Source organism: Colletotrichum chrysophilum, assembly GCF_026319265.1.
Source record: "Colletotrichum chrysophilum strain AFK26 chromosome Unknown scaffold_157, whole genome shotgun sequence".
NCBI lineage: Eukaryota > Fungi > Ascomycota > Sordariomycetes > Glomerellales > Glomerellaceae > Colletotrichum > Colletotrichum chrysophilum.
In genome coordinates, this window is record NW_026517444.1 from 16,097 (window position 1) to 40,219 (window position 24,123).

A 24,123-nucleotide genomic window follows, 5' to 3' on the forward strand; every position below is an offset into this window, starting at 1 on the left:
CGTTGCCGTCTCATTTTTGGGACCGGCTGAGTTCGTGACACATGCTCTGCCTGCGGACCCGACCTTGGCCCTCTTCAGGGGCTGTCGAGTCGTCGAAGAGTTTGCCCGAGGATTTGTCGTCTTCATGGGCGGCCGTTCCAGTCTCGGCTCCCGCGCAGATAGTCCTTGCATCCCAAGAGGCGTTTGCTGGGCGGCAAATGCGGCTGGAAATGAGCATGCCGTAGTCGGCCAGTGGGTTTGAATATTGTCAGTGGCTGTAAACGACGGGTGCAATTGTTGATGGTGTCCAGGCCAGGTATTTGAAGGAGGTGCCCAAGTTGCAATGCCGTAGCTCTTATCCATTCCTTCCGTCTCAAATGCCGGATGGTCCTGTACCTCTTTGTCCCATTGAGAAGAGCATGGCAAGGCAGACGCGTTTGAATTTTGCACAGACTCGCTCGTCTCGCTGTTCCATGCCGTCCATCCCCGGCACGAGTAATCATTTGTCGGAGACAGCAGGTCGTCCTGTTCTGGCAGAGTGGCATAAAGGGGCTGTGATATGCTGCGAGTGTCCGGCATAGTTGCTGAGACGAGGCGATTTGAATGTGCCATGTCTCTCTATCTGCTGTTCCGGTCAGCCTCTGTCTACACTGGATTTGACCACGTAACACATTGAATATTGCCTTACCGAACTGGAGTGGATGATTCGGGGTCAAATCAAACTTGTTCTAGTTGCAACCGGATCGCCGGGGTAAAACTCAAAAGTCGGGTGGCAGTCTGCGTGAAGCTTTCTGTTGGCCCAAAGATAGACGGATAAGATTGCCGAGGTGATTTGAGGAATGAAAACGCCTTGTGAGGATGGAGGGCTAGAGTAGGCAAGAGTTAACGAAAACTGCGAGTAGCGAAAAGGTGGGTTGACGGCGGCGGATGCAAGGCCGAAGTTAACAGGAAGAGGCAGGTCGTGGTATTGGAGGCGCCAGGGTTAGAAGTGGTGACGAGTGAACTGGGGACAAGGGCATATTTGACCGGACCCTGAATGGATGGGAAAGCGGTTGTGGGCGTCTGCCATGCAGGCCGGGGAGAAGTGGGAAGGGCGAACCCCATTTTGCTCCCTCCAAAAACAGGGACAAGTTAGGTAGGTAATAAGCAGGACTGCGGCTGGCCCCAGTCCAGACGTTGGCAGAGGCTTGGTTGACTTACCTAGGCACGATTTCAAACGGCAGAGGCATGAAAGTGTCGAGTTTACCGCGGAAGACATGCGCCGTCACTCAGACTCCCGTCCTTTCAGACATGGAACAGAACTCTCCAGCTGCCTTGACCATCATCCTCTGCAGCCACCCAGAAGGGATGAGCTGAATAATTGGTGGGCAGTCGAGATGACGCAAAGGATACCTGTGCCATGTCGATTGCAAGGTGCACCATTAGGGATGGGGACATGCGAGCTGACACGTCCTGCCATGTTTTGCTGGAAAAGGCAACCAAACGTAGGGCGATAGGCAGACAAGCTTGGAGGAGCGGATACCTTGCGGGGGGGATGCCAAACAAGTTGAACGAACGACGTTTTGAGAGAAAGAAACAGAAAAAACCAATGCTGAAAACCAGAGGCAGTCGTACGAGACCAAAGACTGATCAGTCGAGAACCTCAACGGCATATACAGAGGGAGAAAGAGAGGAAGAGGAAGAGGTAAAGAGATTTAAAGACCCAAGCAAAGAAACCGCGACCAAGTTCGTTCACGGCTGATGGTTGTTTACCTTAGGTGGGCAAGATTCCAAGCTGCGTACCTTACCTAGTTGCAGGGACGAGTAGGGATCTGGCCAGTGGCGGATGCCTGGGCTTCCGGAATCCATTCCGGGCGACCTGGAATATGTGATTGGCTCCCGGACATTCCTCCGGTCACTAATTTGTCAAATCAGCAAGAACTGAACGACCCTCGTCCCTTCCAGGTTCTCTTCCCCCCTCGCTGCCCTCCACTGCTCCTGCTCCTGCCGCCTGTCCGTCCTGCAACAACGGTCCAGGGCAACAATGGCCATCCAATAGCAGGCTCCAACAGTAGGTTCACCCCGACTCCATCACCATCTTCCCAGCACTCCTCACCACCACACCCCCGACCATCAAATAAAACCTACTCGTTTCCGAAACCTGTCAATGTACGAATACCGTTCCCGGGTCACGCTGTGGAAGGACTCGGCCGAGTCCAAGGAAGCGTTCGTTCTTGCGGCTTCATTCTGCGGCCCAACTCGTTCACCCCGACGGACCAGTCCGCCCAATGCTGTGCGCAAACCATCGTCTTTAGGTCCTGTAAGTATTTTCTACAACCCGGACTTCACACTGCACGAGTCCTCTCGGGTCGCTACTATCGTTTTCCGATGTCCTTGCTTGCAGAAGCCAGGCCCAAGACCGCCGGGCGTGGTAGCAGGGTTGCCTTCTGTCGATCGCTGGCGAGCCGTCCTCGCTTGGCTCCGCCGACACGGGTCAGCCATACAGGAAGCGAACCCCTACAGCAGTCTTCTATTCGAATGGCACGTTCTACCCGTCCATGAGCACTGATTCAAGGGAATATTTCTGTCTCTCAAGTCCGGAATATCCCCCTTCCAATGCCTCGCCAAACCGGGCTTCCTTGGTTTCGACTTGGTGCTACGAATACTCCTTCATGGCAGTCCCACCCTCGAACGGCGTTGACCATCAGTATAGAGGGTTCAGTTACCAAGAAACACAGTGTCACCGACCTCAAAACGCAGAGAATGCCCCTTGAGCTGTTCATGTGCTGCGCGAGAAAACATTTACAACTCACGCAGCCACAGCGCGTGCGCCTACTCGAGCTACCTAGGGTCCCCTGGACACACGTCTTCGCACTGGACACGACAGGAATCCCCACGGCTGGCGTCGAAACAAGCGGCTACAAGATGCTGCAAATTTTGGCCAGTCATGGCAGTACGGAAATAGCCCCCGTGGCCCTGCCGTGGCATGCGCCGCTGCTGTCTGAAGCTGCTTGTCCCATCCTCACCATTACTCAAGGCCTGTCGATCGCCATAAGCCCCGACAAACACATCCACGAACATACTGCATAAAAACATCCTACGACTCCGACAGCTGTTACCGTATCTAGCGGGCAACGAACGGGGCAGCCGCAGAAAACCACCATGATTGAACTCACCCCTGTCACCCATATCTTACGCCACCTAACCCCGCCAGCGTTCCTCACGTCGATGCATTTACGCGGTGCTGACGGAGCATGTGTGACTGTCGGATGGCCATGACTTCCTAACACACGAAGCCCGTGGTCCCAGCCAGCTGTGCCCCTTTTCATTTTGACAATACAACCGACAACACCCCAAGAAGAAACATGAAGTGCAGGAAAGTGCTATGCAGTCTATGCCGGCCTATCTCTGCTGCAACAGCTCCAGCCGGCGTGAGATCCGGCGTAGCGCACGCCGAGGAGTGTGAGTAGGTGAGCGTTGCCGATAAGTCAGAGGCACATGCTGGGGCGCGGTTTAGAGCAAGCCACGGCCAATTTGACAGCTGGGGATCATCGCCGCGCACGCAGGTTCAGCACGACCAATTTCCAATCACAAGTTGCGATCGAATCCGGAGTACACTCCGGTCATTACGCCACGCCACCTAGCACTAGCAGCACAGACTCCCGCATACAATGTGTGGTGTGCACCTTTGGGAGCAGCTTTCAACACCCCTCAACTCGCCCGATCTACCACGACACTGCCAACGACGGACGATCAATCGACGATGTGCGTGAGACCCCAGAAGACCTCGCTCTCTTCTTCAAAAATCCCCTTCGCACCTTTGGCTGAGACAGCTGTACAAGGTTCTACAAGGTCTGATAGCGTCATCGACACTCGTCTTAACATCTGCCGAGAACGCCCCAACGATCCGACAGCACCTGAAAAGAAGCAAAGCCTGGCGGTACAAGACGTCTTTCTGGCTGAGGCTGAAAAACGTTCCCTGCGATTAAGCTGGCATGCCTTACGAGCTCTAAACCTCGACAATGCCATACTCAGACGACGAAAGCAAAGGTATCTCAGCTCATGCTGCGCAGCAATGTCGGTTTCCACTGTCAACACCCATCTCAACCTACCGCTAAGAAAAAGGGCTGTTCCAATCAATAGTCTATCCTCTTACCATGGGTTATCCTCATCCATCTGAACTCCTGTGTTGACCATTATTCTCGCCTATCGCTTTATCGTGTCGAATATCCTCGCCTGCGCTAATTGCGACAGTTATTTAGCTGTCTGTATACTGAAGTATAACCAGATGTCCCTTTTGAGCACCTTCCACGAAGAGGGAATAAGCTAGGTCTTACTAAGCGCTATCACGTTCATGGTTGCTTGTATTCTTCATTTTATTTACTGCCCTCTCATACATCCAAACATTAATCTAACTCGCTTAAAATCATATCATCTTTCCAATCATGTGTGTGTGAAGATGCGGTTGTCCACCCGACTCGGGCAGAGCCCGTCGCTGGCATCGCTTTGCTTTCAGATCGATGGTACTCTTGGGACCCCGTTGGTGTGGCTCCCGCGCTGATAGCGCCCGCGGCTCCGGCGATGTATCTGTTGATAAGCTCGCAGTCGCAGTCGCCATGCTGTAGGATTTGGTTCTTGAGGGCCAGCACCTCGCTCTGAAGTGCCGTTACGCACTCATCTAAGTACATCCGCTGTTGTTCAATTTCCCGACTCTTGACCGCAAGATCTTCCTCATACTGTTTCGTCTTTTCCCGGCATCGCTTTGCTGCTTCCCGATTCTTGGCGCGGTATTTCTTTCTCGATCCCGGATGCCAGCTTTCGCTCTGCTCGCCCACCTCATCTTCCTCACCCTCGTCCATGCTGCCGTCGTCTATCGCCGTCGCCTTGTCGTCGTAAGAAATCGGGCTCGACGGAGACGGCTTGCCTCCAGCCTCGATCTTTGCCCTCTTATAACCTTGCTTGGCGGCCGACGAAGGAGTGCGGGACTTCGGGGCGGTAATTGTCTTAGTTGTCTTGGTCGTTTTTGTCAATTTCTTGGCTCGAGAATGTGGTTTGGGTTGCGAATGCTCCTCAGGAAAAGGCCAAGCCTCGTTTTTATATGTGTTGACGAGCGATACCAGCGGCAATTGTTGAGAATTTTCGTATCGATTTGGGGGCCAGTTGTCCGCTTGGGTAGCCCACATAGCCGTCGTATGTTCCGCGCTCATCCCGAAATGTGAGGACTCCAGATTTTGAGCTTCAGGCCCCAATTGCGAATGACTTGCGAAGTCGACAGGTTCGTTCTCGGCATACATGGGTTCGACCATGTGGTCATCCAACCCAAGCCATTGCTGGAAGTGGGACTCCTCAGCTGGGAAGAGCCAGCCATGCTGGTCCGGAGGTGAGGGACATGACGGCATGGGTATGATCACGGCGGTATTGTCAAGCATGTCTGGCGGACAGGGGTGGCCCGACGAGGCCATCGTGTCCTGCTCCTCAGTGGTTGACTGGCTAGAAACTCTGAACTGGGTAACACCCGCCCACGGTCGGGCTTACAGGATGGCGGGTCCTTTCAGAAACAACCCGCCCGGCGATGGTGATTTTGTGAGGACCGCAGAAATCGAATGACTCGGCCAAGTAACGACCGTTGCTGAGTTCTCGGTCGGATCCGCCAGATACACGAGAGAGGTTGATATTGGGGATGTGGGATGCAAGGAATGACAGCAGGCCAACGAAGCAGGGACGGATGCAAGTCCGAACTTATTAAAAGAGAAGGCGAGCCCTGGATGAGCAGATGAGGTAGAAAAAAAAAGGAGCAAGGGTAACTTGGATGGACTCCTAGGTACCTACCAAAGTAAATGTGGACATGGATTGCGTCGATGGGGAAGTCTGCAGGGAGCCGGTGAAGGACATTGAAGGGTGGCAGCTCTACCGGCTTAGTTGGGCCAAGGCGTGCTCGTATCATTGGCATCCCAACACTTGGTCAATGTAGCCGACCAACCGCACTGAAGCGGGACGGCGAGCGCGAGCCGCCTGGCTGTTCCATTCATCCAATGAGCCCAGCAAGACGACGAGATAGGTAAGAGGGTTATGAAGTCAACAGCGGGCGAAGGTTATGAGATGATGAGCAAGCTTGGACCTGACTGAGTATCGCAAAGCAGGAGCAGAGCAAACGTATCTAGGTGGGGGGTCATTACGCACGAATGGAGACGGGGAGTAGTTGCATGGAAAGAAAAGACTGCTCGGGCAGGACGAAACAAAGTGAAGGAGATTGAGGAATTTCCCGGGGAAGGCAGATGTACCGAGCAGTACCCGTAGACGAAGGGTGGACGAGGGTGCAGAGATTCCATCCACACAATCCTGCCAGAGCGAAACGGAGGCCCAGTCCGGGCGATCTGATAGGTGCCATGGGCGGCACGCGTTGCGTACCTCGGGTTGGCAGCAGAAGGATCAACCAGCGGTAAGTGCCCATTGGCGCCGGAGTCGCCTCCGGGTCTCCGACCCCGCGCGCCACCACGTTTCGTCCAGCCGGGCGCACACTGCTTAAGGTAAGTCCAGTATCGCTTCAACCAACGTCTTTCTACCCCTGCAAGCCAATCTGTACCGCCGCTGACACATGCAGGAGACACATACAGGGACGGGCAGGGCGCACGCCCATCTTTGATTGCAGAAAATGAAATGCCCTGCACCTCGCTGTACTGCTTGGTGCCGTCCATACGGATCGATCAATGATGTGCTTATAACATCGTGTCCACAAATCAGTCATCGTCGTCTATCGCCGCACTTTGACAAGACCCTGCACATTACCAAATGCTGAGAAACAAAGCAGCGGCCCTTGCCACGCCCGCTAGCCAACCGAATCAGCCGCAAGCCGCATCTACAATCGTCGCGCATACCTACACGTAATTAGATGTTCCGTGATGGTCCAGGGTCCCGGCTCCACATAGGTGCTGCATGGTATCCGTACCGCAACCCACCACGTATGTTATCAACATGACCGGTCAAGTGCCCAGCATCGATACATTGGCCATGTCTACCAGGGCCTGTCGTTGCCTGGAGTCAGTCCTGGGGAATGTAAGTGCGGAATGGGTACAGAGAGATCAAAAGCCACAGAAAAGCAGGTAGCGCCATGACCGCCGCATGACGAGATTCTCGCAGCCTTCCCGCGCCCACATCACCCCTTGACGTGTTGTCTTTCTTTTCTGTGGTTTCCTTTCCTTTGCCCTTGGCCAAAGACATGCCACGACGACAACAGCCACACTTCGCACACCATCCCACAACAAGCAGCACTCAGAGAACCCAGGAGGCGCGCTACCTATGCCTGTACATCATCCTATGACGGGAAGCAAGTCTCGGTTTGGCGCATAAAAACATGGCTAGCCTTTGGTTCGGTTCCTAGACCTGTCAAACTCAGGCCGGGGTCGCTCAGAAACCCTAATTCCCTAATTCGCCTTATCCGTCCCCCCCTCCCCCCGGGGAAGGAACTTTGCGCTCTCTGTTGTCCCATTGGGATGAGGGTTTCTACAGAAAAATGAATGACGAAAACTCAAAGTGGACTAGAAAGAGATGGAAATTGAAAAGGTTACGAAAGTAAAGCATTCCGTTCGCATGGCGACGCGGGCTGCCCCCTCTTCTTTGTCTTTTCAAATTCCCCGCTCCCCCAACCCCCTTCTTCCTGCACTCAACGGCTCATCTGCAGCCACTTACACATGGACGGTGATAGCGACAAGACGACTGGTAGGGCGCAAGGTAGGGTCAAGCTATCACAAATATGCCCGCCACCTGCTGGTCCATGTCCCAAGAGGCCAGAGAGGAGAGGAGGGCGGGACAGGGGGCCGAGGCAAGACGCGAGTCTTTTGTCATCAACCGACTGGCAACACCACTGTGACGGGTCCCAATCAACATTGCCGCAGTTCGCTCCGCCCCGCTCCGGACGAGAGGGGCACCACTGCAAACCCGGACCCCGGCTTCTACTATGTAGAACACCGCTAGTCGTCCCACGCGGAAAGCGAACGGCGTTCGGGCTTGTGTTGAGCACATGGCGCAACTCCAGTGGCATGATACTGGGATATAAGCCAGATGCTGGCCCTGGAGGTTTCAGTGATGGACGGCGGTTGTTGTGTGTGCATCTCCGTAGAACGCTCGTATTTTTCCCGGTCCTGTTGGCTCTCCCCGCAGGAAAAGCAGTCAGAGTATACGAACCACTTCACACTCGAGCACAGAATCGGGTCTGATGATATCCTAGGCGAGGCGGCCTTGGCCAGAGAACGTCAAATCCTTTTCCTCCCAAAAGACGTCTGTGAGAAGCCTCCCCCCCCCTAAAGTGGCGTTCCGTGAAGGACACAGCACACGGAACGCCACAGCATAACAAACTGTAGATGGGATCATAGGGCGATCATCTCAATTGCTAGACAAGTTGAGACCCATGAACCTAGGGAAGACAAAGAAGGGGGGCGTGCGTGTATGGGTAGGTCGCGCTGCCTGCAGGGTTGTACTGTGTAGTAGACGAAGATGGATGGTGTAACACGGCCTGCAGACTGGCATGGCTCCCACCATCTCAGCCCTTGGTGGCCAAAGTAGAGCAGAGTTGTCAATGACAACCGGGAGATCATGTTGAGGAGGGGGTACCCTTCGAAGAGCCGAGAGCCGCAGGCACGATGGTAATCGGGTCTAGAACTCATCGCCGCCCAGATTCTTCCATTGCCCTCCGGAGCTATGTTCCACCCTCGATGCCAACGAAAGTCGAGCTCCTGGGGGGACAGCTGGGCCTAGACACAAGACGAACGAACGTTCGGCAAATGGGTTTGCCGGAAACTTCTATCATCCTATGCCAGTCATCCAGACTTTGACCCCTTGACAAGCTTGCGGTCCCAGCGAGAATGGGAGAAACACTCACGTTATCATGATGGCGCAAGGAGGGAGTCAAATGAAAAGAAAATGAAGCTGATGAATGCGAGGGCGCCTCGACTCAGCCCGCTCGCTGCGTCCGCCTTCGTTCTTGTGGATACGCGAGTAGCCCTCGACCTGTCGCCAGTGATCAAGGTCAGGCTTGATACAGATACTTGCGATGCTTCCCCAGAATGTGCCTTGAAGTCGGGCCCAAGCTCTCACCCTGCAACGAAACGCAGGATTTTGACGTGGTCTGCGGCATAAGGTCCCGAAACCTAACAAATATACCTCAAACTTTCCTCTGGGTATGGGATACACAGTGCTCTGCAGAGTTACCTCGGGTCGCTCTGGAGAGCGAGACTTCAGCGGGGCCACGAAGAAGAACGCAAACGCCCCTCATTACTTGGATGTTCCCCTCGTTGGCAAGGTCGACTTTGGTGAGGACGCCTGCCCCTGTCCTGCTGCCCTGCTGCCCTGCTGCCCTGCTGTCAGTGGCAGGGCGGGAAGGAAGACAGCGGAAGGGAACGCACGCACGCATGTAAATCTCTGCGATCGACTCTCGAGACGGGAGGTCACGGTTCCACGTTGGAGACTGCCTGCTGGGTGCTGTACTGGGCTGGCAACGGTCGCAAGCACGGGCGCATCTCCGTGGTAGGTGCTGCCCTACTAGGTAAATGCCTTACTTACTAGGTGCCTTGCCCGAGGCATTCACCACGAAAGGCATGCGCCACGGAAGCTGCGGGAGAAGGAATGGGCAAGGACTGGGATGGGAAACACTTCAGGAGGCACTCGGGGCAATTGGAACATCCGATAACAATGAATTATACTCGGGCCTAACAGAAAGCAGTGAGAGAAGAGGAAGCAAACATTGGCACCGGCCCAGGCTGACAGGAAACAAAAAGACGATGGGCGCATCTGCACTTTCCCATCCGGGTTACAGAGGGAAGGAACCTCAGGTATCGATCCAGCCCATGGAAGTCATGGAGATAGGTACCCTAGTACGTATCGGAACTTTACCTATGACATCGGCCTGCCTAAGCCATCTCAGGAAGGCGCAACCCGACCCGACCTCACCTCACCTCGATCCAAGTGTGAGCTGAGGCTGGGACCTGCCTCGCGAATGGAAGAATAGTAGAAGGCGCATAGAACAACTGGAGCGGCGGGAGGGCAAGAACGGAACGCAGCACCGACGATGGAAAGGGGAGGAGCCGATGCGGGAAGCTGGAACCACCGCAGTTTCCTCGCCTCGCCAGCCGATGCTTTGCTTTGGCGAGAGATGAAGAAAAAAATTTCTTCCATGGGTTTCTCTCTGGTGCAGCAGCAGCAACAACACAACGTGCATCGTCACCTCGCCATTGACAAGTCACGTCTCTCCCCGTCTTGCCTCCGTCCCCATCTGGAACGGGAGCTCCAGTGTCCTCTCCTCTCCTCTCCATTCCCAAGGGATTCCTGTCTCCTGGCAGCTGCATCGCTACGGCGCAGCCCTTTCTTCCTGCACCATTCTGCCCTTCTATTCGTACATCTCTGTCTCGCTCCTCTCCCCGCCGTCTTAGCTTCAAATGCGTCAATAGATTGTGGGATCAGGGTCGCCCGTCGGCCGGCGCACCCAGGCAATCGGCCACAGCATACGGCATACCTACAGGATACAGGATACAGGATACCGCATACCGCATACCGCATACAATGGAAGACAAGAGTCACCAACCACACACCTGGACCACACAGGACACGGCATCGCGTCCGAAGGGCCCGCAAACCGCTCCCCAATGTACATGTTCAACTTGTTGCCCGCTCTGCACCTCAGTGTCCCCTCCCGCACCACCGCCAAACTAACTCACCTCAGCACGCTACGGAGTCGATCCTCGCTCTAATTAAAGTGCCTTCCCACCGACACCGAGAGACTGACTCCAGCCTGCACTCTAATCACGGGGTCAAAGCTCGCCATTGTCGTTCGATTATTCCATATTGAACTCTGTCCGACGGAGACTCGGCCACTGACGGCCGCTACGGCACGGCGTCTACGGTCTTGTCTTGTCTTGCCCATGCTCCCTCCCAATTCCCCAGTCTATTCCCGACGAACCCCCAACGCAACGACCACGACCCCGACCGTTGATCCTGGCACATTTCCTGACCTCGACATCCTGGCCTAGTTTCCGATGGCTGTCGACAGCCCCAGCTCCTCCAGCCCAGAAACAGCCAATGCAAGCCAGCCCAGCGCGGCGCATTGCAGTGACAACTCGACACGACGCGATGACAACGCAAAAATACTCTGCGCCTACGCCTGCGTCCACCCTGCCAGAGAGACACAGAGACACGCACAGAGAGGGAGACTCAAGCCGACAAATCGAGGTTTCAGGTTCCAATGACGCGGATCCTGCCCTTGACTCGACCAACGAAAGCTCTCCCAACTTCTTGCAAGAGCAGATCAATGCATCGCCAGCAACAGCCTGCCTTGCCTCGCCTTGCCTTAACTTCCAGGTTGCTTGAAGGAGTCAATACCTACTGTCTGTCAGGATGAGGTCTGTCAGATCTCTCATCCTGACCGCGCTCCACCGAGCCGGCCATGTGTCTCTGCCCAAGGGCAATACCAATCATGCAGAGCTGAGGCACTTGCGACAGATTCTCCGACCTACCCAGTTGTAGCAGCCAACCTAGCGGCTGCACACCGCAGGCGTCTCCGTGGTTGGCTGTTGGTCGGACGGAATGGATCGAGAAAAGAACAGACGCATTGAACCCACCGGCCGATCCCTTCTGCCCATTCAACATCCACCGCACTCCCACGGCACGGCATTTGGGACGAGGCGACGACGAGACGACAGATCTTCCGGCACCGCCTAAACCTTCACCTATCCCTCTGACTGGTCGACCGCTGCTTGCCAGTGCCGTCCGTCACACACACCGTCACCTCAAACATGGCAACCATCATCATCATCATCATCACCGCCCTTCACCGCACCATCGGCCGTGATCCATCCCACCCTCCGTGAACAAGATTCCGCCCACAAGATCAGGCACACTGGCCTTGGTACCTACGCCGCTTGCTGCTGCTCGGGCGACTCACACGCTCCCAACACGCACCACGCCTGCCGCAGTCGAGAAACTCCGGAGAAGCTGAGCTCAGAGGAGTCAATCGTCTTTCCGAATCAGGCCGCCTGCATATGCACCAGACAGGCCTCAGAAGCGTGACCCTCTCTGCTAGAACCCACCATGATATCATGGTACAGCCAGCCTCTGCTACGCACTGCTCAGCACCACTGCTCCGACACACACGAACAAGTACCGGCCAACATTGACTCGTTTTGTGCCCGAAATGGAGCGCGCTACCACCGCGATTCCGCGAACCGAATCCTCGACGCTGGAGATTTTCAGCAAATCGAGACAAATCAAGACATGGCAACTTCAAAGTCCTTGACCCTCACCTTTGACCCTTTCTCCGAGTCCCGCTCGCTACCTCTGCATCTGGAGTCGCCATCTCCTCTTTCCCCCACACTTCCTCGACACGACGCGACACGATACGATGCAACCTCCTTGTCTTACACCGTCAACGTTGTTCGCTTCGCCGTCTTTGGTCACGTCGTCCGTCGTTCAATGGCCCAAGAGACGCCGCAGCGCCGAACCATCCCTGTGGCGATGGCGCGACAGCCTCATTGTGGTCCTTGATGCGGATACTATCTGTTTTCCCTACGCATATGACCCATGAGTCGTGATTCAGGGTCGACCATGGCTCATCTCTCTCATGTCTGCATCTCATCATCATGGTTGAGCAGGGCTCATCTCGCCGTGCACGCATCGCATCCATGCCCCATCGACATGCCATGTCTCTTTCTAACTTGAACCAAGCACTGCACCGCACGCTATTCGTACCCTCACCCTCCTCCTCACCTTGACCTCTCCCACTTTCGGTGGAGTCTCCGCGCTGCAACGCTCTTTCGAGCATGACTTGGATTGGGGGGTGCGCACAGTCCATCTTCTGGCTAAGATGATCCTTGTTAATAACAGAAGAAATTCTACGACGGCGAATCACAATGCCTCTGGACATCGTGGGGATGTGTCGTGCGGGTAGCGACCTAGGGTACATGACGGTACCTCACTGTCACTGGCAGGGGTGGTAGGCCAGTCGACGCTAGCAACGACCAGGGCTGATGGACGGCAAGGGTACGGACTGGAGACGACCGGAGGCAGAGAGGGGCCTGAGGAAGAGGAGCGGGCTGGTCGCAGGAGCAAACAGGACAATGACCAGAGGCATCCATCGTGTCTCCTTCGCTCACTTGCTCGCTCGCCCGACTCGACCCTCTCTCACTCGACAGATCAGAAGAGGCACCGCAACGCATCGTACCGCACCACTGCATCGCAAGTGGGGAGATGTCGCCAAGGTCCCAAAAATCCACAGTGCCCATCCACCATCGACGACAGCCAAGCTGACAGCAATTCCGCTCTGCTTTCGCTCCCTCTGTTTCTTGTCCCATATACAACTGCTACCAGGCTGGTACTGGAGTTTTTATTAGCATCATCTACCTCACGGCACCGACGGCACAGCAGCACCTGTCTGGTCTGGGGGCGGAGGAGCAGACGGGGTGGGCTGCTCTTGGCACAGTCGGTACGACGTGAGACCTCACCTCACATCCCACACCGTTCTTATCCGCCCATGTCCATCTACTATGTATCGTATGGGAAACAATACTCCCCTCCAACTCGCCGTCGTGCACACCTTGCATGTGGGGAGCTAAGGTGCTAGGGGACCTTTAGTGCGTGTGGGAGAAACATCGATTCTCTGCACGTCGTCCTCGCTCCTCCAGACAGACCCTGTCGCTGTCGAGACTTCCCACCCACTAGCAGCGCAGCTATCTGCAGATATGTATGTGCATATCCCGCCCCTCGAAAGCGGCTGGCCCATGTCCTGTCGTCCAACGACCCTCATCCTCTCTCTCCCACCTTGTCTCGACGGCAAGCTGGTTTCCAAATAAGACCCAGCGATCATCTCTCCACCCTCTTCAGCCCCTCCATTCCACGACGGCTCCTCAGTGATCAGCCTTTCCCTTCTTCTTGAGCGGTCCGCCACGGTCTTGATCTTCAACAACTTCGCCGACCTCGATATCCTGTCGTCTGTTGGTCTGCCCCCTCGAATCCGTTGTCAACTTGGTAGGCCACTTCTGCCACCTGCCTACCCACCTCGTCTCCGAGGATATCCTATGGCCTTCTGGTCTTGATATCTGACTGGACTGCCCAGCTCCCGATTACCCGCCACCGCCTCGTCTGTCCACATACACGGCCGACTGGCACCGCAACCTTTATTTTGGTCCTTTCTGTGTTGGCATGGTCTCGTTATTGACGAGCCATGGATTCGAATGTTTTGCCAGTCGTGTCGGATGAAGGAGATATCTCTTGGTCGGATAACCACAGCAATTCTTCAGACGACAACATGAACGACAACATACTCTACCCACACTCGCCTCCCTCCCAAGCTGCGGCTTGGATGAACGCCACCACTACTCACTCGCACACTGGTCAGCTGTCTCCCATCAGCACCGGCATGGACAACGCAGCGATGGACCATTCTTGCGCCCCGACAATGGTACACTCCGCATCCTCGTCTTGCACTGATTCCTGGAGCACCGCCCACGCTGATGCCTTCGACGGAGACGACGCTGACAACGATGTCGTGTGGGAACAGGGCTCGGACGACATACTTACTGTACCCAAACTCGAACCACTTGACGATGATTTCAAGTTAGATGATGTAAAGGAAGCACCGCTCAACACGGCAGAGTCCTCGTTGATCTCACCTACAACTACCCAACCGAAGCAGAAGCGACCTAGAGGTCGACCTCGCAAGCACCCGCTGGCGCCCGTTGTGAACCCTAGCAAGGTTACCAAGGGAAGATCCAAGACTGGGTGCATTACTTGTCGAAGGAGAAAGAAGAAGTGTGACGAAGCCAAGCCAAGATGTGAGTAAACTGTTCGATATGTTGAAGGGCTAGCTAACGTCATGGCAGGCATGAACTGCGAAAAGAACGCCGTCGTCTGCGAGGGCTACCACGAGAAGAAGCTTTGGAGAAGCGGCAAGGAGAAGGCCTGTGATGGTGAGTGTCACTGATTGCCCTGGCTTTTATCGACACTAACAACCTCAAAGATCGCATCGAAGACTCGGTCGTTTTCACTATGCAGCCCCTGTTCAACGGCGTCGACACCACTGAAGACAAGATCTTCTGGAGACACTACGGCGTTCACCTCAGCAATGTTCTCACTGTGGAGGGCGAGGCAAAGAACGCCTTCAAAGACATTATTTTACCGCTGGCAAACCTCCACCAAGGTGTGATGCATTCGGTTCTTGCCATGAGCAGCAAGCACATCGACTTCGACACGCCCTATGGTGCCAAATTGCTTCAGCAAAACCCAACGACCAGCCGCGAGGCACTCCAGGAAAGATCTGACTATCACCACAACAAGGCGATGGAATCATTCTATGCCGACATCCGTCGCTCCGAGGAGGAGAACGCTGATGGGCAGACCATATCCACTGCTCGTTTCGCCCAGATGCTATGTCTTCTGGTCACCACCCTGATTGAAGGCAACCCTCATGGTGAACACAGAGTTCATCTCCGAGGGTACAAGGAGCTTATCCAGCAGACGCCCCCGGAGGACACAGTCTTTCTCAGCTTCATCCAGGAGTTCTTCCAGTATCATATCTACGCTGACGAGCTGCTGTGGCATCCTGCTATGGACGGTCCTCGTCTGGCTTCCGAAGACTGGAGTCCCTTGGTTCCCATCGAGTCCCCTCGGCTCTTGGGTGTCGCCGATGGCCTTTTCCAATACCTTTGCCACATCACTACACTGAGGAACGCCATTCGCGAGAGCGTCTACAGAGGATCTGAGACGGTTGTGAACTACCACATCTTGTACCGGGCACAAGAGATTCAGGAGGCCATCGAGCAGTGGATGCCCATGTGGCCACCGGGCGACAGCAGGCACCGCGTGGGACATGTCTACAAGCACATGATGTTTTTGCATCTGTTCCGAACCATTTACCCTCCCACGTCAGCTGAGAGGAGACCATCCGTGTTTTCCGTGGCAACTTCGATTGCCACGTCGACCTCGTCGTCTTCTTCTCGCCGCCACTCGCAGATCTCGCGTCCATCGACGGCGACGAGCTGTGCGTCGTCCCCTGGACTCAGGCCTTCCACTGCGGCAGGATTCCCTTTGAGCATGCATCTCAAGCGTGATCCCAACTCTCGAGGTCCCTCTAGGACGAGCTCCATGCACGAGTCTGACGCCGGCTCTTCGAGTTGTGCCGTCATCGACGAGCAGCGTCCTGCGTCCCCCCCACCCATCCGTCGCCCCCCTCAGCACGATAACCGCATCACTTCAGCTGTTGAAGAGTCTTTGAAAATTATGGAGGGCTTCAAGCCTTCCGACCCTGCCTTGACTCTGCTGCTGATGCCTTGTCTCGTCATCGGAGCGACCTGCTTTGATCCAGCACAGCAGGAGCGAGTCCGAACTGTAGTCCGATCGATCCGTGGCTACACTGGTCTTCGCAACTGCGACCGTGTTCTCGACGTGCTCGAGGAGCTCTGGCGTCTCATGGACTTTGGCGACTGGCTCTCAGTTTGGGATTGGCAGACCGTCGCGAGAAACCAAGGCCTCGACTTCTTGTGCACTTGAGCATCTCACCGGACAAGAGGCCACGCTCAACCACCTCATCGCTACCCATCATCTCTCGCTCACTCTCGGGCACATGCCCTGCTCGTATTGCTTTTCCGCCGGTATACCCGTGTGCTGTATTCTCTCGCTATTTTTCCCTCAGTACTTTCATACCATCTATCTGGGTCGGCATTCTTGAGGTTGGAGTTATCGGACGAGGCATGTAACGGAGACGACATCATGTACAGGGGGGTCACTACATTCCACACTTCATTCAATGGATGGCAGCCGAAGGTGAAGACACTCTCGGGCTGGAGAAGCCAGATTTCAACGGTCGGAACTTGCGGAAAGCATCGGGTTTGGTACTCTTTTGCGTGTCAGCTTGGTTGGACTCGGACTTGGACTTGGTTATCTTCGGCGGCTTGTTGCTTCATTTGGCGTTATTTTGTTTTACCGCAACTTGGGAGGTTGGCTCTTTTTTCCACAGTCGGCATATCTTTTTCCACTGTTTTTTTTCATTTTGGGTAATTGGGATAACAGGCAGGGGATCAGGTGATCGATCTTTGGGTGGGCGGCTCGGACAGTGTCCGAATCTGATTTTATTGCACACATTTATTAGCACATTTGCAAGGAGGACTCCAAGGCAATTGCGTCGAGGGTTCTGCGATGAGCAGGCCCGCGATGCAGATTCAATACACAAGCCACGCGCAGGTTTTTTTTACTGCGCGCCTGTCCTCGACACAAGTACTCGCCAATTGCCCTATCACAGTGCCTTGATTACACGCACGTGGCCCATGTTTGCCCATCATTGAGAGGGGGTCCATCTGCAGATTACCGACTCATTGATGGGCATTCAGTCAAACGTCTCAGGTGGCCGTCTGCCGCGAGGAGGGAACCGAACCGGGGGGCGCAGAATCTCCGCGCGAAGAGACAGACCCTTGGCGGCGGACGGCACGTATCGCGACGTTGGAAGACGACGAGCCTCACTCAATCGGGCCGGTGGGCCGTTCGTGCATGTCCCGCGGCTTGTGCAAGAATGGGCAGATACGGACCTTGCGGCATCTCGGGTCTGTTGAGGAGGGCGGGCGGCCCAGCAAAGGTCAAGACAACGGACGGGAAACGAGATGTCAAAACACCGTCGTGAGTTGAGCATCTCTCGTACGACGGACGCAGAAGGGTCCTCGAAGGGCGAAGATCTCCATTGTGCTAATGCGCGTCTGTGAGCCGACTTTCCACCGAGCTTTCTGCGTGTCTCCCTCGGTCTCCGTCTCTGTCTCTTCCGTCTCCCAGTCTCTATCACCTGTCCCTGTCGCTGTGTCTTTACCGCAGTCGCTATCTCCGAATCTGTGTCTATCGCTGTCTCCGTCTCTTTGTCTCTGTCTCTCACGGATCCCCTCCTCCTTAACTCTGCGTCTCGCATCTGCGGGATTGATTGCGATCGATTCTTTTTTGGGGGACGTACAGGCTGCAGACTCCGCTATGGAGCGAAACCATGCGGTACATACAGCTACTACTGCTACCTACCTAGCCTGCCTACCTGCCTACTCACTCCTCTATCGTACAGCTCCAGTAGTGTAGCGACTGGAGAGTCCCAGTCCCAGTCCCAGTCCCAGTGTCCAGGGTCTAGCTATTATTTGCTTCTGTGGATGTGGCTCCACTCTGAGATTGGGGGGGCGAGGGGGGGAGTTGGAGAGATTCTGCAGGCGGACGGGGCCCTTTCTTCCTTCCTGAACCCCGAATTTAAAATCGCCTGCGCTGCACCGCGGCCTGTGGTTCTCTGCTGCAGCCGGGGTGCTTGTTCGTTTTCTTGTCTGGGTTTCTCTTACTTTTTACTGGTTTGCGCGAGCTGGGGAGGGGGATACGGACGGAGTAGGGACAAGGGATGGAGTGCGTGCTTTTTTCTGCTTCTCTCTTCGCGTATGCGTGTCTTTTGGATGGAGGGTTGGCGGCCGATGGGCGTGGCCCCCAATCTTGCTTGGCCGTTGGCGAACTCAAGCAAGGGGAGTGAGTGAGTGGTGGGCACGAATCGCATTGCGGATCGCGGGACAGATGAAGAACTTGCTCGTGTAAGACCCCGGGGTTGCGGGATGAGGGGACACGGAGACGGAGTGTACTCCGCAGAACCAGCTCATCTGGGGCGGGAGTTAGTTGGCACTTGGTGCGGATAGAGCTCTAAGTTCGGTCTCGCTGAAGAATCAGTCAATCCCCAGGGTGGGAAGACGCGGGATGGTGCGGGCTGGGCGGGCGGATGGGTTCAGATCTGTCTGATTTCCGTTTGCCACTGGCGAGATGCTAAGACTTGTTCTATCGCGGTCTCGGCCTTAGTGGTGACGGCCTTCAGCGAGCGGGTGATGGGCGCTTGAGGGGATCTTCCCTTTCGCTCTGCCGGCCGGGCAGGACAGGGATCGGGAATCTGCGCCATCTTGATCTGAAGTGTGGCATGCGAGATGGAGCTCGTGATTGGGGGGATGCGAGTGGGCAAGGTTTGAGGGTACATGAGACAGTCTGAACCACGTCTTGAGCCCATCTCTCGCTGAAATTCTTCCAAGATTCTGTTTGACGTGGTTGGTGTACTTTACCATGTTCTGCGTGGCTCCCGGGATTTGTCAAGGGCACGTTGAAGGAAGGATGAGAGGGTTACAGTGGCATACAATGCTGCGACATAGGAAATCTCTGATTTGTCAGTGACTATCGATCGGGATCGTACATGGGGTGTCCTCGCGGCGTGCTGGAAATGTAACATCATCGCCCAAACACCGCCCCTGCTGCCCCCGTCTTGGGGGTTGAAAATCTATCTTACAAGTTTTTTGGAAGTATCGTGATGGATGATGAGCAGGTTTGGCACGTCAGTGCGGTGGCTTTGACGCCCTGCCGTCCCCGGCTCATCTAATCTCATCTCATCTTTCTCTCTTTCTATCTTGCTCCCAAATCACCTTAATCGATCATCGTCGGATCTCTGTCCGATCTCAGGGACATGCCCTGGACGACGGTGATGTCTTCATCTACCAAGCCCGCAATCTCAAATCCCGGGGACAGGGGAGAGAAGAGGGAGCTCAGCCTCAATGGATCCCACAAGCATGTGCCCATCCCCCGAATCCTTTTGGGAAGAAAAGCTTCAAACGTACATGCCGCGGTCCTCGCCCTCGACGAGCTTGACCACGACGCCGTTCTTGCCGTCGCGCTTGATCTCGTACTTGCCGCCGAGGACAAGGTCCTTGGCCACGAGCTCGCGCGTGCGGCCGAGGGACTCGATGTCGCCGATGCGGACGATGGTCTTCTCGAGGTGGTCGCGGAAGCCCTCCTCGGCGCAGATCTCCTTGAAGGCGCGGTGCATCGGGACGGAGGAGGCGCGGACCTGCGCGTCGGCGGCGATGGAGAAGAGGTTGAGGCGGTCCATGTTGCGGATGAAGTCGGCGCGGGTCATGATCTGCTGCGCCTTGTGCATGGGGAACGACGGCATGATGTGGCCGCGCTCCGGGTCGTAGAGGGAGTCCATCTCTTCCTCCTCGTCCACGAGGGCTTGGGCCAGGACCATGGCGCCGGACTGTGGGTGTTTGTCAGTTGGTGCGCAAAGGAAAGGACACGAAAAGACTTACAGCCCACTTTTGCTGGTCCATGACATCGTCGTCCATCTCGGCGCCGAGGATCCAGCACTGATTCAGGAACCACGTCTTCTCGACCGCGCAGATGGACTTGCACGTAGCAATCATATCCTTGCTCTTGGCAACGCGGTTGAGGAAGGACAGGCGGCCGCCGACGAGGTCGTACACCTCCTCGAGCTTCTTCTGCTCGAGCTGCTCGCCAAAGTACTTGACGCGGTACTTCCACAGGGCGTTGATGGCCTGCTGCTTGGGCAGGTCGCGCACCGACATGACCTCCATGCGGGTGGCCAGCTGCTTGAGGCGCTCGTAGACCCAGTAGTCGTCGGTGTTGAAGACCATCGTCACCAGATTGGAGGCGGCCCACTGCTCGGCGCGCTGCTGGAGCAGCTCGATTAGGTCCTTGCCGTCCTCGTCGTCGCGAATGAGGTGCATCTGGTTGATGATGACGACGAGGGGCTTCTTGCGGGTGGCGCGGTTCTTGAGGGCGACCTTTTCGAGCTTGTTAAGGGCGCGCTCGATGTCGAGGAGGGCGGTGGTGTCGCGGGGCCCGCGCTCGGAGAAGTAGCCGCCGATGTAGTCCTCGTGGAACTCGAAGTCGAGGGCCTTGCCGAGGCGGATGCGGACGATCTCGAGGTCGGCGTGGGCCTCGAACATGGCGACGCCGTCGCCGTCGATCTTGCGCATGGCCTCGATGAGCATGCTGCTCTTGCCGGTGCCCTTCTCGCCGAGGATGAGGAAGTAGTGGCCGACCTCGGAGCCGTCGACGATCTTGTCGATGCGGGCCTGCTCGGGGCGCTGGACCCAGCGGTCGTCGGCCTCGGCGGCGGACTGGGGCACCTCCTTGCCGATGGCGGCGAGCTCGAGGACGGGGTCGCCCGGGGTGAAGGCGCGCGTCATCTTTTTGAGGACGATGCGCTTGTAGGTCTTGTGGTAGGCGTAGCCGGCGATGGCGAAGCCGGCGGCCAGGACGAGGATGGAGGCGAAGGATGTCGCGGCGGATTCGAGCATCTTCTTGGGGAGGGAGTCGCCGCCGCCGCCGCCGCCATGTTGGGATGTGTCCTTAGGGGTTTCTTGAGAGGTACGGTTTGTGTCTGGTGAGGTTAGTTCTGGTCCTGCCTGGTGAAGTGAGGTTGATGTGAGAGCACGAAGTCTTCGCTTGAAGGATTCAGCCAGATGATGACTTGTCTACGGCACCCATCTCATGACCTTCATACTATTTATGCATGAGGATGTGAGGCATGAGCTCGTCGAGATGTCCGGCTGCGATGTTCGTCTCACGATGGCCTCACCATGCTGAGCATGGGTTAGAGCATCGCAGCCTGATCTGATGTGTACGGCATGCGCATGCAAAGACGGCCAGATCTGCCAGCCATCTTGGCTTGCAGCTTAAAACGCCAACCGAGAGTGAGATCCCTGCCTCCGCATCCCCAAAGAAGAGAACAGTGTCAGACGGCCGATGCCCAACCAGCCTCGCGCATCAACCAGTCGGGGCTCCTCATCATCGCACCATCAATCGCATGCACGGCGCCAGATGGAGCAGAATGAGTAGAATGGCGGCCACCAATCAGAAGCAGACGAGACGAGAGAATGGGAACATACGCGCACCAACGTACCGGACCTTCGTGAGGGATATGTGGAGAAGCAGCTCCGCGCCGGTGCCGTGTTTGCCGTTGCCGTCGCTGCCGATGCTTGGAAGTAATGCGGGTGTGAGCGTGCTGCGTGTGCGTGTGCTGACGCCGACAGCCCCCAAGCACTACGCGTCCCGGTCCACCGGGCCCGAGAGGGTCGCAGCAGCAGCAGCCGACCACCCTTGCTCACCGAGGCCATGGTTGGGATCTGACGGGCATGCAGGGCCAGCTGCGGGCTCGTAATTTGGTGGTGATGTGTGTTTTTTGGAGGTGAGGATTAGAGTTGGCGATGGAGGGGGGAGGGCGGCGCCAAGTTTGGGTGACGTGGAAATAAATGAAGGAGCAGAGAAGGGAAGGAAGGGACGGAGAGGGCGGAACAGACCAGCCAAGGTGCGAGATTTTGATTGTTATGGATCAAACAGACAGCAGACGCAAGCACTGACTGAGGTAGGTGACTGACGGGCGTAGCGCAACGCAACGCAACGCAACACTGCACGAGCACACGCACACACGCAGAAAACAAAACAATGGGAAAAAAAGGGAAACGTCACCCAAATCGCATTCAAGCCACAGACAGTGACACGGCAGGAGGGGAGGGAGCCCTCTCTCCTCTCCGTGCCTCCCCTCGCAATTTGAGACTAGAGATGGCTTCTCTGTCCTGATTCCTTGGCACGACCCATGCTCTGCTGAAATCTGCTGCAAGAACCGGTTGTCTGCTGTGGCGCACCGAGCGATGCCAAGACCTTGGGCCAATTGAAAGGCGGTCAGCGGGAAAGGGAGGTGGCTGATGCCCTGATTGGAACGGTGCACTGCAGTGGCCTGTGGGTGCCCTGCTCCACTCTTTTGGCAGTCACTGTTCCGGATTCAGGCTGCTGTGGGGCACTCAACACTGGACACCCTCACTGAGCTGTTGCTCGGAACACCTCCGTGGGCTGAGTAACGATGTTGATGATGGCTTCAGAGACGTCCGAAATCTTCAAGTAGCTAGACAGTTCATGAATTTATGATGAAAATGAAGTTTGAATGGTATATTCTGTCGTTCATATGATTTCTGTTCATTGAATCTCACCTTAACTTGTTGAACTTGCGCAGCACGTGACGAGACGCTCCTGTAATAAAATGACGATATAAAAACAGCAAAACAAAATCCTCACAGGACCCATTGATTCCATTCGGGTTTGCTCTCAATTCAAAAGTCAGATCAAGCAACACGACAATCATTTCCGATCATTTTCAGTTACTGATAGTGGTTATAAGCCTCATGATCCTCAGACTTACATTACGCTGGAAGTGCTCTGCTTCTCTGGAGACTGTGCAGTCGTCAGTCACGTTCCTCCCTCAAAGATCTTCAACATCCACCATAGCTTTTGATGCCATACTTTGATAGTTGTCATTATTCTATCATGATTTCCCATCACAGTGACGGTCAAAAAGACTTGTTACATCTGCAGAAATAAACCCGCTCGGGGTGAACTGAGGGGGAAAGAGCGACAGCAGTACGTACCATCTACCTAATCAGAACTCAATACAAAAACATCCCGTATGGAAGTCAGCACGAGAAACTCTTCGATCGAGAGTCACCTCACCTCATACGGAGTGTGCTTCATTTGCTCAGCTTACCACTTGATAGCAAAAGACCCAAAGGTGAAGACCAAGAGGCTGAGACCCAGGGCTTGGGGCTTGGGGCTTGGGGCTTGGCCAAGGGCACACTCGGCTCGTTGTTCTGGAAGCTCATGGAATTCGACTCTTGAAAGAAGACCGAACTGGGCCTGTCTTTGAGTCTCCGCCTTACTGGGTAGGTACCCACCAGGTAGGTAGGCAACCTCAATCGAGTCACGTGCCTTTGTTGTTAACATTCGACAACAACTGATGGGAACACCAATCAGAGGCTGGCAGCACAGCGGCATCAAGTTGCAAGAGAAGGAAGACGCGTCTCTCGGAACAGAAAGGGATGCATCCAGGTCAGCAACGGCTCTCAGTCTGTGGTGACATGCGCTGCTACCGGTTGAGGTAGTTGATTATCAAATGCACCATATAACTTGAATTTACATCTCATAGCTCCATATTCCTCGAAAATGCCTATGATTTCGAGATGGATTGATTTCATTTTCATCTCAACTCATGTTGAACCAGCTCTTCGAGAGTGCTGTAGGGGTGGCTACTCAAACGTCATGTAGCAGCAACATCAACACCACCACCCACCCGCACCGAGAACATCACCAACTCCGGGTCCGTGCACCCACCCAGCTCGAGTTCCTTCTCAACTCAGACACCCTTCTTCTCTCAGTCGTTGTTTTCCATTTTGTGGCCGAGTGAAAATTCTTTCCTGACGCGTTCACAACACCATCTCTTTTCTTCCAAGCTCCCGATTTTGCTCCTTCTCAGCTTCACTTCCTCAGCCACTTGGCTAACCTTTCGCCCCGTTCAAC

The 24,123-nt window shown here is 55.4% G+C and overlaps 2 protein-coding genes across 2 annotated transcripts; one reads left to right on the forward strand and one right to left on the reverse strand.

The window, feature by feature from the left end:
- Positions 1–14,245: 14,245 nt before the first annotated feature.
- Positions 14,246–16,485, forward strand: COL26b_011940 (uncharacterized protein; the record flags this gene model as incomplete). Its single annotated transcript, XM_053184593.1, has 3 exons — positions 14,246–14,771; positions 14,820–14,906; positions 14,957–16,485. 3 exons carry the CDS (start codon positions 14,246–14,248, stop codon positions 16,483–16,485), a joined length of 2,142 nt encoding a protein of 713 aa, XP_053031451.1.
- Positions 16,486–19,579: 3,094 nt separating this feature from the next.
- Positions 19,580–21,439, reverse strand: COL26b_011941 (uncharacterized protein; the record flags this gene model as incomplete). Its single annotated transcript, XM_053184594.1, has 3 exons — positions 19,580–20,008; positions 20,061–21,157; positions 21,421–21,439. The coding sequence occupies 3 exons, from the start codon at positions 21,437–21,439 to the stop codon at positions 19,580–19,582; spliced, it is 1,545 nt and encodes a 514-aa protein (XP_053031452.1).
- Positions 21,440–24,123: the final 2,684 nt, after the last annotated feature.